Genomic DNA, 14,187 nt, shown 5'->3' with positions numbered 1-14,187 from the left:
ACCAGTGGTAATCTGAAGACGTTCTTACCTGAACACAGCTGTTCAACTTTTGTGTAGTTTGAGCACACTATATCATTAACCCAAGCTATGATGTCATGTCTGCTCATAGTTTCTTGAGTGATCGAGGTGGAATACACGTTGACCGCCATCCCCCAACTGGAACAACAACAAAAAATAGAAACACATTACAATTATTGAAGATTTGGGCATTTCACATTTCTTGTAATGATATTTTGCTAAGTTTCTTTAATAGAAAACTTGCTTTCAGTGGCTTTGCGGCAGACAGAGCTGTCATTCCAAAGTCCAGCCAGGAAAGGATTTGGGACTAATTTGAATTTAGAAGACCAGCAAAAAACACAAAGTATACTACATGAGGGTTTTAGTGCTGCATGAAAAACAAACACTGTTGAATTATTTGCCCACACGTTGGCTTACTATTTGGAAGGATGTCCATATCTACTGAATGTGAAACTCTCAATCTTACTTATTAAAAAGCAAGGTTACTATTATTCTATGCCTACAAATGAGAGGGATCAAAAACAACATTAATTCACAGGTTGCATGCACATAGCATAATTACAGCTGTAGGCGAAAATCTTCCATACTTATGCAAGAAGCAGAGGCTATGCTGAGATATGCAAGTGTATGTGACAGACGGGTTTCTGTAGTGGCATTTACTCAAAATCAGATATTTTCAAAACAGAATTTTCTAAAGGTCCTAAAAATGTACTTGCAACAGTGAACACTTCCATCACAGTGATCAACGGGTCTATGCATGATTATCATCGTAGCATGCAAACTATAACACAAGAATCAACAGTACAGGGAGGAGGACCCTAATCGTAAACTGTAAAATAGATCGGAGTTCCAAAGATTGGTGCCCCCTTGCTGGTCACCACCATGTTCAAAACCATCTGCATCACTTACAAAGCCATCATTTACCAAGGACAGCGCCCCTGCATAGCTTGCTGGCATGTCACTATCTCAGAAAGGCTTTTGGAACGCCTGCAGTAAAAGCATCATCAGAGTGGAGACTATGGGCTGGATTTGATTTAGAGTTTGGTAGACAGGGTATTACGCCAATCCCTCGGTCTGCCTGCCGGATTTAGTGCTGTGTGGCCTGTCAGCTCTATGTTAGCTCAGTCCCTGTTGGCTCTGTTTACAGAAATATTCCCCCGATGGCTCAGTCATTGGAAACGTGCTTCGATGGCCTGACGCAGTGGGGTTCACCGGCGTAAGGGCATTACACCATCCACCCTTTTAAGGGTGGACAATTTGATGCCCTTTTTTCTGTCCCTTACAGACAGACCTGGCTCTGAGGAACAGAAAAAAACACATATTGACTCTCACATCCAGTGAAAAAGGTCCTGTGTATGGGGGTCATTAGTTACGTATTTTTCAATAACACACTCCCACACGAGGAATTTGTTTTTTAAAAACAAAAACTCTGTTTAAGTTTGGTAAACAGCTGTCTTTTGTACCTTGACAGAAATCACTGTAAAGGTAGTTTCAATCAATGTACAAAACTCACTGGTGGGCAAGCGCTGACCTCTAAATTAGGCAGACAGCAGCCCATCAGAGTTGGTGAACGTCATGTCCAACTAACAGATTTTTCCCTGTCTGCCAAACTTGAAATCTGGCCCTAAGAAGAGTAAAAAAGAAAGAAAGCAAGACAGCAGGCCTTTTCCGTCTGAGCACCCAGAATCTGGAACAAGATTTAGATATGCATCAACTCCACCCCAACGCTGCTCCAATTTATGAAAGAGTTAAAAAGAACACTACACCACAAAGCAGAAACAGCACACTTCTGCTCCGAGAATTAAGCTACCTCTCCTATCACTGTTGACTGTATTCTTACATTTGAACCTGCACATAACTCAGCTGCCTTTTCGCTAGGTTTGCGCTACATAAATGCCACTTACATGCTGTTAACATATTTTGGGACCTCCCAATTCACATGATGGTATGCACTGACCAATTTTCCCAAGGATAATAGTGTGTGGCCAAAGTGCAGTGTCCATGTAGCACAAGAGCTAAAGCTTGTGACAGACAAGGAATCTCACTAGGTTACAGCACTGCTACAGTCGCCGAAGGAATACATAATTTCATTAATGGCCCAACTAAATTGACAGGCATTAGGACACATTGTATTTGTGGCACATTTCTTAACTTGAATCAAGGATGTGGACAAAAAAAATACCTAACCCTTGTTGACTAGGCACCTTCTGTTTAGTGAAAAGAGAAGGCTGGTGTAAAGAGTTGCTTTGTATAAAGGAGTAATAGTTACTTGCTTGTAAATTGAGAGCTCCTTCAGGGGACTCTCAAGTGAAATTATAAACACTGAATGTATTCATCTTACTCAGGAGAAGGTAAACCACTTTTTAAAAATACAGGGTTTTTCTTGTTCTTTGTTAAAAAAAAATCTCACTTAAAACAATTTAGCAGCCCACAAGCTTACTCTGACCAATTACATTTTGGGGCTCCAGGGAGCTATCAAAATCCTTATTCTTTCCATGGGGGAGGACCTAGTGTTGCTTATCATATCAATGGAAATGTCATTGAAGGAGAACAAGGATTAATCTTAACTATTATTCTCCTCCAGGAAAACTCTATTGATATTTATAAGCACTGAATAAAATATTAAGCCTATCCCCAAACTAGGAGCAGTGGAAAGAAAAAAGAACAAGCAATGGCAAAACCAAAAGATCTCATATTTGGGACCTACTGGCTTTGCAGAGTTCGGTCGCTTGTGCATTTTGAATACCTGGAAGGTTAGCTGTGGTAATCCTCAGGTTCCTGGTTACGAGCCACTTACTCATCAACTGAGTCTCCTGTGACAGACCATGACCCCCTTGCTTAAGTAGTGTATACCTGTCATACTACCACTGGAGCAAGAAGAGACTTTGCCCTGAATGCAAGATGGGCTGCCTTGAGGGCTAGGTTACAGCTCTTACTGCCAGAAGGTTGATGACAGGACAGCTCCTTACACAATCATGTTCTTTTCAATCTGGGGATGATCCTTATGTGTACACTAATCAGTTAATGATCGACCTGTCGCAATTCTTTGAGTAGGGACATCTTGATGGAAATCAACATCACATATTAGGTTTTGTGGCTGGCACCACCGTTGTAGTGATTGGGCAGTATGCGGATAGAAGATAACCATGTCCTCCCACCCGTCGGAAATCTGGAATCACTTGTCCTCCAGACACCACTTCAATGGTCTCATATAAAGGCAAGCATGCAGAGCCAAGAACATGTAAGAATCTGTTGAACCCAGAATCTGCCTTGCCGTAGGATGATCCACTTCAGAAGTCTGCAACACTTCATACGGATAGTATTGATAATAGTCTCTCCTCCAAAGAATACACTTTTGCTTTTATTGCATCTACCACTGCTCTCAGAAAGGGTATGAATTATACAGGAGCTGATGCTGACTTTTTCTGATTCACATGCAAGTCTAAGCGATGCAGAGTGGGGACTGTCATCTGGAAAGGCCAAACAGCTTGCTGTGAGGTTGATGCTTTGATCAGCAAGTTCAATTAATACTAATAGACAACAATCTTCTGCCGTCAGAGATGTACCACCACCACCCAGACCTCTGAAAATGTTCCTGATGTCAAATTGATGCTTAATGGAAAGACCATGTATTGTTAGTGGTTGTTTTCTACAAGGAATTTAAGTAACCTCTGCCAATTTTCTTGATGAAATTAATGATATATTTGTTTAAGCGCTAACATTATGTATTTCACTTTCCATTTGTCTTGTTTTGATATTCACCAGAAAGTTGCAGGAATCAATTCCTATTGCTTTTTGTGGATGAAGAACTGTTTCAATGGCATGCTTATGATGAAGGATGTTGACCTCCTGCTGAAATCTGTACAAAGTTTCACCTTTTTATGGGGGCATTGCCAACAGAGATGCTTTGAACCAGAGAAAATAACGATTTTGCAGCATACTCAGCACCAATTTGTCTTTTTGAGATTTTCATCCACTCTTGCAGATGGCTTGAAATGCTTCCCCTATCCAGAGTGGGTAACAGGAGAGGGAGAAGTGAGAAGTCACTGTCTGTCTCCTGCTGGAGGTGTTCCTACAGCTACAGAAAGCTGATGATTGCCTTTAGTCCTTGACTGATGACTCTGCTGGTGATACAGCTGCCTATGTCCACAAATGGGCTTGAACTATATGTACAAAGTAGAGGAAGTCATAGGGTTTGTAGATATGCTTCCTTTATTTCTCTAGGCCAACAGCCCTCATCATTTCCATCAAAATCTGCATGCAATTCATCTCTTCATCTGCTTGTGAACTGAATAAAGTGGACTTTGCGAAAGATTTAGTAATCTCCAGTGTGCCTTTGATTTGATACCTGCATGACTGAGACAAGATAGTCACCAGCAACAAGATAGAAGTATTTACAGAAGCACAAATAATCTGATTGAGACCATCATGCCTTCATTTAACAGCTTCACGACATCCTGCTGTCTCTCCCGAGGTAAGGCATCGGAGGGGGTCTCTGCCCAGAAGGCAAAAGTACTGGCAGTTTTTATCATTACTGCTGATGTAGCACATATGTTACTCCCCACATAGTACATGTGCTTTATTCCCTTGCCAGAGAAGGAGTTGAGAACATGCAGTTGCATGGCTCTTCTTGGCAGCAGAGGTGATGCCTCGGTCTAGAGAAAGGTCAGACCTGAGGAAGAAATTATCCTGCCCTAGGGTCTGTGTTTTTAAGCAAAGATGAAGCAGTCTTCACAGACAAAGGAACTACAAATAATTTCATTGTAGGTTTGGGCAGACTTCGAGTTAGTGGAAAGAGTGATCTTTCTGATGTGCATTGATCTAACATTTCAAATAATACTGAATAGTTGTAGAGGTGGAAGGTAAAGGGATGTTAGGTTTATTGTTGCCTCTGATCAAGAATTCCTTGGAAGTGTATCCGTTATCAATAAGTGAAATATCGGCAGGAGACAGTTCTTCTAAGTTTGAAGAATATCTTTTTGTACTTTAATATGAGTATGAAAATGAGGAGGTTTAAAGAACTCCTTGAAGTATGAGATTTCCTTGAGTATCTGGAAAGATGAGAGTGGTGTCTTGAGGAATCCTCAGAGGTGAAAACTAGAGATCTGGTCGAAGAGCCTCCTTAGCCTTGCTAACATGATATTTTAAATCTCCTTGAGAGACATTTCTGGCATCTTCACTCCTCCTGAACAATATAAACCCTGATTTCCTTGAACATTTCAGACAGTGCTGGCATTTTCAGGAAAATGAGTCTGAAAAGGAAACAATACACAAATCATGAGAAAAGGATTCTCTCTTTTTTCTGCCACACAAAGGACAATTCACAAAAACAGAATGCATTCTGGGAAGAAAAATGTTTTGTGTCAAAAAATTGTAGAAAGGTTTTCCACACCCAAAGGGACATCAAGTGAAATAATTTTTTTAAAACTTTAAAAATATTTCCAAAAGAAAAAACAACAAAAAGACCAACCTCAGTGCTCCAGAACCCTGTCACCAAGTACCGCAAAAAAAAGTGCTGAAGCACCTGCCACCAGGGGCAGCTCCTGTGCTACGGCAGAGGAGTGTCGCCCCTCGCCAGCAGCAGGAGCTGCAAAACTTGTATAGTAAAAACATAATAAACCCTGTTTATTATGTTTTTACTATAAAAGTGGGCGGGCCACCGGCGTGACGGGGAAGGAAGTGCACAGTAGGGTCTCTCCAACCGGCACTGGGTTTCTGGGTTGAAGAGACCAGGCAGAGGTCCCCAGTCTGCCTGGGAGCACCCTGGCTGGGTGCTCCCAGCGAACCCTGATGCTGCTTTGGGCAGCGTCAGGACTGGCTGCAGGGTAGGCTGGGAGCCTGTGCATGCACTGAGAGAGGAAAGCAGAGCGGATGGAGCGGCACGGCACAGAAAAAAGGTAAGTTTTACTTTTTTTTGTTACGTCACACGCTGTCCCTTTTCCCTCCCGCAAGCCGCACCTGCCTGCCACTTACACAGCATGATGGGATGCTGGAAGATTGGCCTCTCAAAGATCCAGTATTCGTTTTCCAGCAATTCATAGTTGCATCCTCTATGGCTACACTGCTCTAGAGTTCTCATAATTTCCTTACAAACGATTTGTGGAAGAGGATTTTTCTTGTCACATAGTGTATTTATTAGTTGTTACCCAATTTACTTCTAAATTGGCTGCTGATTTATAAAGAACATAAACGGAACTACACAGCATAGCTTTTTTAATGGGCTTCTAAATAGTTTTAATTGAGAAGATCTGGCTTTTTGAATGGGAAGTGAAAAACCTCCATCTTTTAAAAAAGTACTCTGTGATCATGTATGTGGGCGGGACAACTCTTGTGCTTATGGTTTCAATGGAGATTCCACTGAAAGTGAACGGCCCTGCATAAAAAGCTGTGTTTGGTAAAACGTGACTTGATTAAATATCTGCTTTACGTAAATTACTGCTTAGTGCACACAACTGTTTACTATAACTAGCGGCTTGGTGTAAACAAATGCTTGGTGTAAAAAGATGACTTATGTAAACAGATGCCTAGTGTAAACAGCCCTTTGTTGCAAACATCTGACATAAATGGTTAGTATAAACAAGCTCTAGCAAAAAACGACTGCTCGCTGTAAAATGGCATAGCTATCTTTCTGGTGTAAATAGCTAATTGGTGTAAATAGCTTAATGCAAATAACTACTTAGTTAAAATAGCTGTTTGGTGTAAACAACCGATTAGTGCTTAGTATTTAGACTATTTGGTCTAATTAGTTTCTTGGAATTAATAAGTGACTGGTTAAACTGACTGCTTATAGTTTATAGGTGCAAATTAGCAGCTTGGCTTAAATAGATACCTGATGTAAGTAGTTGCCTGATATGATCAAGTGCTTGGTGTACCTATTGCTTGTAAACGACCGCTTGGGGAACACAGCAGGTTGGTGTAAGTGACTGCCTAATGAAAATAACGGGTTTGTAAAACTGTGTCTTGGTGTAATTAGGAAACCAGTCTTACGTGTGAAAAGCTGGTCGGTATAGACCCTTTTTTCTTGGCATAAATAAATGATTTGAGTTACTACTTGTCTGGTGCAAATATGTGGCTTGTGTAAATAGCTGCGCGTGTATAAGCGGCTTTGGGTAAATTGTTTCTAGGTGCAGAGGCGTTTAATGTCGACAAGGTTATATCACTGACAGAGTCAGCTCAATAGTCACCTCAGGTGTCTACTTAAATGGCATGTCACAACTGCCTGGTCCTCTGATCACAAAGAGTATTTTCAAAAGAGATTTCACGTGGTATGTTCTCTTGGGGTCTCATCTTGTTCTCTTGGGGTCTCATCTTGTTCTCTTGGGGTCTCATCTTGTTCTCTTGGGGTCTCATCTTGAGTTTGGAGGGAACTACATAGGCAGTAGAATCCACAGGCAGACTTCCCTTCCTCATGGGGATATTGCTGCAGATGAAATACAACTGAGGACTTGTACTCCGTTTTTACACTTTCCTCCAAATATTGGAAGTTTTCAGTTCCTTCCCATCTCTGAATAAGACCCTAAGGCCCATATTTCTGCGAATTTGATGAAGAGTCTGAAGGCTGATCTTTGCAGGACCATAAAGAGATGCCACATCAAACAAAAGAGAATCAGCATGCGGTATTTATCACCGAGGCACTACAATCCGTTCATCCTCTAATTAGGGATTTCAAGAAATATCTCACAATAAAGCCTTCAAACTATGATCCTTGTAAATGCTGATTAAAATGGATTTTAGGTATTCTTTCTGTGAAGATGCACACAGCTGTGTATATGAACACCAAACCAAACAGAAATACAAAGCCAATCCACTAGAGCTACTAAAGATGAAATAAAAATATGAACTACTCTAATGAGGGAGTAATGCACAGTCCAAATAATAATAGCTTGTCATATCTACTAACGGGAGTACAATTTAATTTTTATTTAATATACACAGCAATTTGATAGATAACCTCATTTAAGGTTTTGGGGACAATCCAGACACTGCAGTAATCATAACAGTAGAAAGCCAAATTATAAAAAAAGTTGAAATGTGTGATGAATAGTGTGAGCTGGCGTACCATCCGAGTTACTGCTGCAAGATGTAGCATTAACATCACCAAACAATAAATACCAAAGTGAAAGACTAAAGGGACATCTAAACCCAGGGAATGCAATCCAAGCAGAACGCGGGTGGTAGGCTAGATGCAAATATAAAGGAGAAGGGGATAGCCATGCTGCAACATAAAAGGTAGATATAAGTGAAAGGCCATCAACTCTGTGGATGTGAGGGGACAGTCACTGCACTGAACCCACTGAGGCAGACTGCCCTCACAGATGTCCCCCTCCTTTCCAGTTTTATGAAGGATACCTATTGATACCATGGTTTCTGGCACCACTGAGGTACATCCCGGCTACAGAGGGTGTAGTGCTTCTTGGGACACAGTGCATGGCTGTGTGAATGTCAGTAACTGCTGGAAAGTGTTCCTGTATCACTTGTTGCCCTACATTCATTATTAGTTTGTATCATCATGGCGGTGATCGCACTGGCCCTAAAGCTGCTGAGAGTCATACAGAGTGTTCTCCACTGTGTGCTATATCAAACACGACAGCAGTATATCGGGTTAGATATGTAACCATCACTTTGATCTGCCACTCTCTTTTCACCTATGATCACAATGTGGATATTATGACAAAACAAAGAAACATCCATTGTGGGTGATGGATAGTTCAGTGCCCACATTACTGTGACTGTACCAACTCATGCTGCAAACTGATGAGGCATTACATACACACACCTTTCTGTGCTGCTGTTGTGGTGCAGGTAGGCTTTATACCTCCTGTTTAGTCTAGATTGCCCATATACAGTGGATCTTTACCTTGATTATGCAATCTTAAGAGTGTCTGTCAAGACCCTAACCCAAGTGTACTATTGTGAATCCTCAGCACATTTAATATGCGCATGACCTTTCATATCAAGGCACCACTTTTTCAAACAATGAATGCGGTATGGTGTTACATGCAGAAAATTTACTCTAATACATAAGAGGGTCTAGAATGTTATTTTGTTGGATGGAAGAGTGAACATGAGATTTTGTTTTAGGTTTCCACAGGGTCTTGTGTGAGCTTTCCATTCATGCAAGTGTACAGCACTTCCAATTTCTTCACAGTTCTGGTGAATGTCTAATTGTTAAGTTCCCGGTCCATGATCCTAGTTCTAGCACTAGCCCTAAACGGGCTTTTGTGCACCTGTTCTATTGCACTCCATCAGCATGCTAGTGATTCTATGGCACTTCTAGTTCTCTTTTCAGCATAAATACTATTTGAATATTTATAATTATATGAATCTGATAATGCTAAATGAGGCCAAGGATGCTTTCAGTGAGAAAAAGCTGACCATGTAAATGGATCTCAATGAAACAGACAATGTAAAGATTGAAAAAATGCTGAAGAACAGATATTCAATTAAATAAAATGGCGGAAGTCAGAATTTACTGCAAAAGAAGAGGCTACAAGGGCTACAGCAATGGAACTGTCCACACTGTAGCACAATGGTTAATAATTCTTGCATTTTGACTAATGGTATGAATATATGCAAAATGTAAAATGGCAATGGATCCGGACAGAAAAGTATATTTCACAGCTTGTTTCAGAAAGGTATATTTCTTGCCTTGATAAGAATAACCTTTGAGGAAGAAACGATCACAGCACCTGAGACAGAGAACTTCAGTCTCTCTAAAGGGCCCGACCCTTCCAATGGGCATGATTGCAGCATTAGATTCCACCATGGAGACTGGGCACCATGCAATCTTATGCCGAGCCACTGCCAGCTGTGGGTTTGCACAAGTGAATGACAGGCCAAGGCCTAAATTTACTATTAATACGTCTTGTGGGAATGAGGAAAATCTCACACAATACGGGCATTTACAAGAAATGGATGTACAAATGAATAAATTATGCAAATCAGACCAGTCGGTAGGATAAAGAGGTGTGAGACCACAGAGATATTTACCTTACCGCAGAAGTAGAAAGTCAATCAAGGGGAATTATAAACTTTTAAGTAAATTGAAGTGACTTTGTACACACTCTGAAACGTGAGCATAAATAGATACCTGCTATTTACTCCCTTAGACTGACATGTACACCTGGCATCCTGGACGTGTGCACACAGAACATGTTTTTCATCTCCTTTATTATGGTAAAGAAGCCCCCATTAGGGAACTCAATATTGCTTTGTAAGCTACTGATTGCAGAAGTTATCATTGACCTGTTACCAGCGTGTGTGTGCGTGTAGTCAGGTCATTCTATGTGTCTACTGGGATGACTGATTGCAAATCATTTCCAGTGTGGTATTCTTTCCACAAATAGTCCTGTGTGAGTCAGAGTGGCATGTGCTTGCCTCACTAATAATTGTTCTCCGTGTATCGAAGAAAGAATGCATAGCTGCATTCTACAGGTACAACTGATTTCTTCTGCACCCAGTTAATGCGTATAGGTTTTTTGGAAATATTAAGGGAAATCACTAAACACCTTTGGATGTCACCAGTCGACTCTGATAACAACTGCAATCAATTGTTACGTCCTCTATAGCACCCCAGTAAATGTAAAAAAACTCATCTGCCTGAAAATTGGATCTCCTACTAAAAAAAGGGTAACTTGTGAACTGGCCTGTGGGAAAAACAACCCACTCTTGATGTGAGATTGTTGGAGTGCAAATACTATTAATAAAATTGTGTTAACTTAAATATAGTGTGAAATAAGGTATTAAAAGATTTCATTAAAATTGTGTATTAATAAATAAAAGTGTGTAGCTGATATGGTGGACATCAGAAAAAATATGTATAAATATGAGGAAATAACTGTCTCATAAAAATGTATTTTGTTCATTCATAATTAAATGTACTTAAATATGAATATGTACTAAAAGGATCAATAGTTTAAATACTAGGAAATATTGTATTCTTCACGTTTTAGCATTGGTTGTAAAAGGGCTTCATGTTTTAGTAATTTTACAGAGGTAATGTTTTAGAAATGTTAATGCTGCAAAAGATGTTTCACTAAGCATCCTGTGTGACTTGCTTACTGTGGAAAAGTTATCTTTTTTATGTTATAACATTTGTTTGTCTTCCTGGGACGAGGTAATGTTTACCCAGAAACAATAGTCTTCAGTGCTCATGTACAACCTGCAACAATTGCATTCTACTGCGGAAACCGCTGACTGCAGTGAGAGAAGATGGGCCAATTGTGAATGCAGAAAATGAAGGAAAGATACTTCTGAAACTTGGAATCATTCTAATTGGTTCTAAACTAAACCACCCCAAAGTCTGTCAAATAGAAACTTAGCTAGTTACTTTCTAGGATTTTAATATAGCAAAGTTTTAGATGATGTAAGTCAAATTCCATTTAACTTCAGTACTATTTAGATGTCTTAGCTCTTTGTCTATGATTCTGTCAGTTGAGATACAATAGGCCCAAATTTTACTTAACTGTTCTCCCCATTCATAATACTGATGCTGTACAATGAAGGCCAGATGCTCCATCGATGAAGACATTGCTGCTTGAGGATTCATTTAGGAGAGGTATAACCAAATGTGCATTTGTTTTTCTTGCAGATTTGTATGTTTTTCTCTCTTTAGAAAATCCAACCGCTATTTTTGGTTAGCTCCACAGTCAGATGTTTTTCAAATTAATTTTTGTCTTCTTTTATTTTTGCATGAAGTCCAAACATGCTTATTGAATCATATCAATAGTTAAGGGTGCCAAAATCTAAATGTGATTGTTCTGTATAATCTGACTGTAAATAATTCATCTAAAATAACTAAATGTATTCTATGTCTATCATTCAACTGCTATTGTTGTTATTCAGCAAGGTGGTACTTGAATGTTTAATGATAAATATTCTAACTAGGTTAAGATTCTTTCGAAGGTTTGGTCAGCCTGTGCTATTCTTATATGTTTATCACTTGGGCAATAAATGTTTGAACTTTTTTTTAAACGGTGTGGTGATTCATGGCCACATAGGTCATGGTGCGTATAAATTACTAACGCAAAAACTGAAAGTGATGTTTATTTGATTTGATATTGTTTATGTTGATTGCTGGGATGTTATCACACTCCTGAGTCCAAGGATTTGTGTCGACCTCTACGGGTAATTGATAGTTACCCTAGAGGTGTCACTTTATAAATAAAATATCAAAATAAATATAAGGCTGTACACGCCCACAAGATGGAAAAGGGACTTCTGGCATTGGCAGCTACAGCATCATCCATGCACTCTTCGGTGACTTACTAGTTTAAGCTCCAAGGGCGCCTGCCGTTCTGGATGCAGTGTCACTGCAGAAGTGCCCTCATGTTTAGTGGTATAATCTCACTGCAAAACAATGACGAGGGGCCCTTAAAATGTTCATCACCAAAAGAGTAACTGCCTAACAATACGAGTGCCGTGCAACTTACTTCAGATGGCTGGTGTTGGAGTCTGCAGCCAGTCTCACACGACAGGGAGGGCCCTCTGCCCTGCAGGGGTGTGCGATGTCCCAATGCCCCGCAGGAAGTGCACGGCTCGAACCTACAGACCACTCCCTTTACGTTAGTCTGTCGACATCCAGGCAGTGCGTGACGTGGGGAGAGAATGGCGCCACGGGGCACCGAAGGAGCCGGGCCACCCGGCCACGGACCCGCAGCAGCAAACACGAAAGAATCGGGCGCGTGGCTCCCGGCTGCAGTGTTTGCTAACAAAGCCCGGCGGGCGCGGGGACCAGCGAGAGCTTCATCTCCGCCTCTGAAATCATGGCGCTCCCCGGGGAGCAAGCATGGCTCCAGGGTGCAGCCAGTTCATAAACCGCGCTCCTTTCATATCGTTTCTACTCTGTCTGCACATCAACAGGGACTCGGAGCTTGAAAATAAAAAAAAAACACTGGCTAGTTTAAATTATTATCAAGTGTAATGCGCGCCTTCTGTTTCCTGCCACACATGCTCGCGGTGTTTATGACTCTCGGGGTACAGAAGAGGACCAGCCAGCAAGAGGCGGGGTGCTACGAAAGGGACGACTTTTGTACCTCGCTTTAAAAAAAGCAGATGTATTTGACCGCTGACCTTGAGATTTACAGACAACCTGTACTCTCAAGTGCGCAACGTCAGACTGCGGCGGACTAAGGAAATCAGTCACATGGTACACCGAGTTATGTGACTGCAGATCGTGTATTTATGTGGAAACTGAGCAGGGGATTCGAGCAAGAGGAAACTAGGAGCGATACAAGCGAAGACATGTCCAATAACTGTGAATACATTCATACGACTGTGTCTAGCCGGTCCTGCGCACAGCATGAAAGTGCCCGCGTCCTCTGGCAGGAGATCCGTTAGTAATGGGAACCATCTCGAGTGCACCATCTTTGTCGGAATCCTTCCTCCCGCAGTCTTTTGGTGACACAAGGGAACATCTACATACCAAGTAGGATTCCTCAACTAGGGGCCTGAAATGGAATCACAGAAGTGCAGGTACTCAATGCTAGAGTGCCAGCTTGCTTCTGAGAAGTACTGGTACTCAGTACCTGACCTGCTGGCCCATTTAAAGCACTGATTCAAATTGTCCACAGTATCAACCCCTTAACTGAAACCCCACCAACCCCTTAACTCAGCTTCACGGATCACCAGGGGTCCCCGGACTACAGGTTGGGAACCACTGCCTTAACTGATTCCCCAGGAATAAACCCACCTTTATGTTTCTCCCTGAGAACTCTGCACTACAGCACTTACTACTGGAGGCCTGCTACAGCGTCAAAGTCAAAGTAACACATTGAGATCTCCTACAGTAGGCACCGTGACTAGCGACCTCCCACTACAGCAGCCACCTCCTGGCTCGCCTACCATGCCAATCGCCTGTGGAGACTTCCTATCCTGGGGTACACCCCCACGGCCTATTTTCAGAACAGTCACCGCTAAGGACCTCCCCCTCTAGGAGTCAACTCTAAGGTAGAAAACATGGAACCATTTCCTACTTCAGAAGTAACGTATTGTTGCAATCAGTAAAGTATTCTACACTGTCTGCATGAAAAGATTTCCCAGTTACATGCAAGAACCAATGGGAACAAGCCACACAATTTAATTCCTGGATATATAAATGTGCTAAAAGACAGCGGATCCTTTTTAAAGTCTACAGTGTAGCAAGATCTACTGTTGCACGTTTTTAAAATA

General features: G+C 41.3%; 1 protein-coding gene across 6 annotated transcripts in view; it reads right to left on the bottom strand.

Moving 5' to 3' along the window:
- MAPRE2 (microtubule associated protein RP/EB family member 2) overlaps nt 1-14,187 on the bottom strand; it is a 663,286-nt gene that overhangs the window by 165,795 nt on the left and 483,304 nt on the right. For 5 of the 6 annotated variants that reach the window (XM_069220125.1, XM_069220123.1, XM_069220126.1 and 2 more), the window contains one exon: nt 29-156. In XM_069220125.1, the coding sequence (XP_069076226.1) occupies nt 29-149 (121 nt within the window). In that variant the 5' untranslated portion in view covers nt 150-156. Of the gene's footprint in view, nt 1-28; nt 157-12,449; nt 12,472-14,187 lie in introns of those variants that run through there. The other variant, XM_069220127.1, reaches the window with a different exon arrangement.

The sequence above is a fragment of the Pleurodeles waltl genome, chromosome 2_2 (assembly GCF_031143425.1).
Source record: "Pleurodeles waltl isolate 20211129_DDA chromosome 2_2, aPleWal1.hap1.20221129, whole genome shotgun sequence".
NCBI lineage: Eukaryota > Metazoa > Chordata > Amphibia > Caudata > Salamandridae > Pleurodeles > Pleurodeles waltl.
The sequence above is the reverse complement of the archived record's forward strand: the minus strand, read 5'-3'. Positions and strand labels throughout refer to the sequence as shown.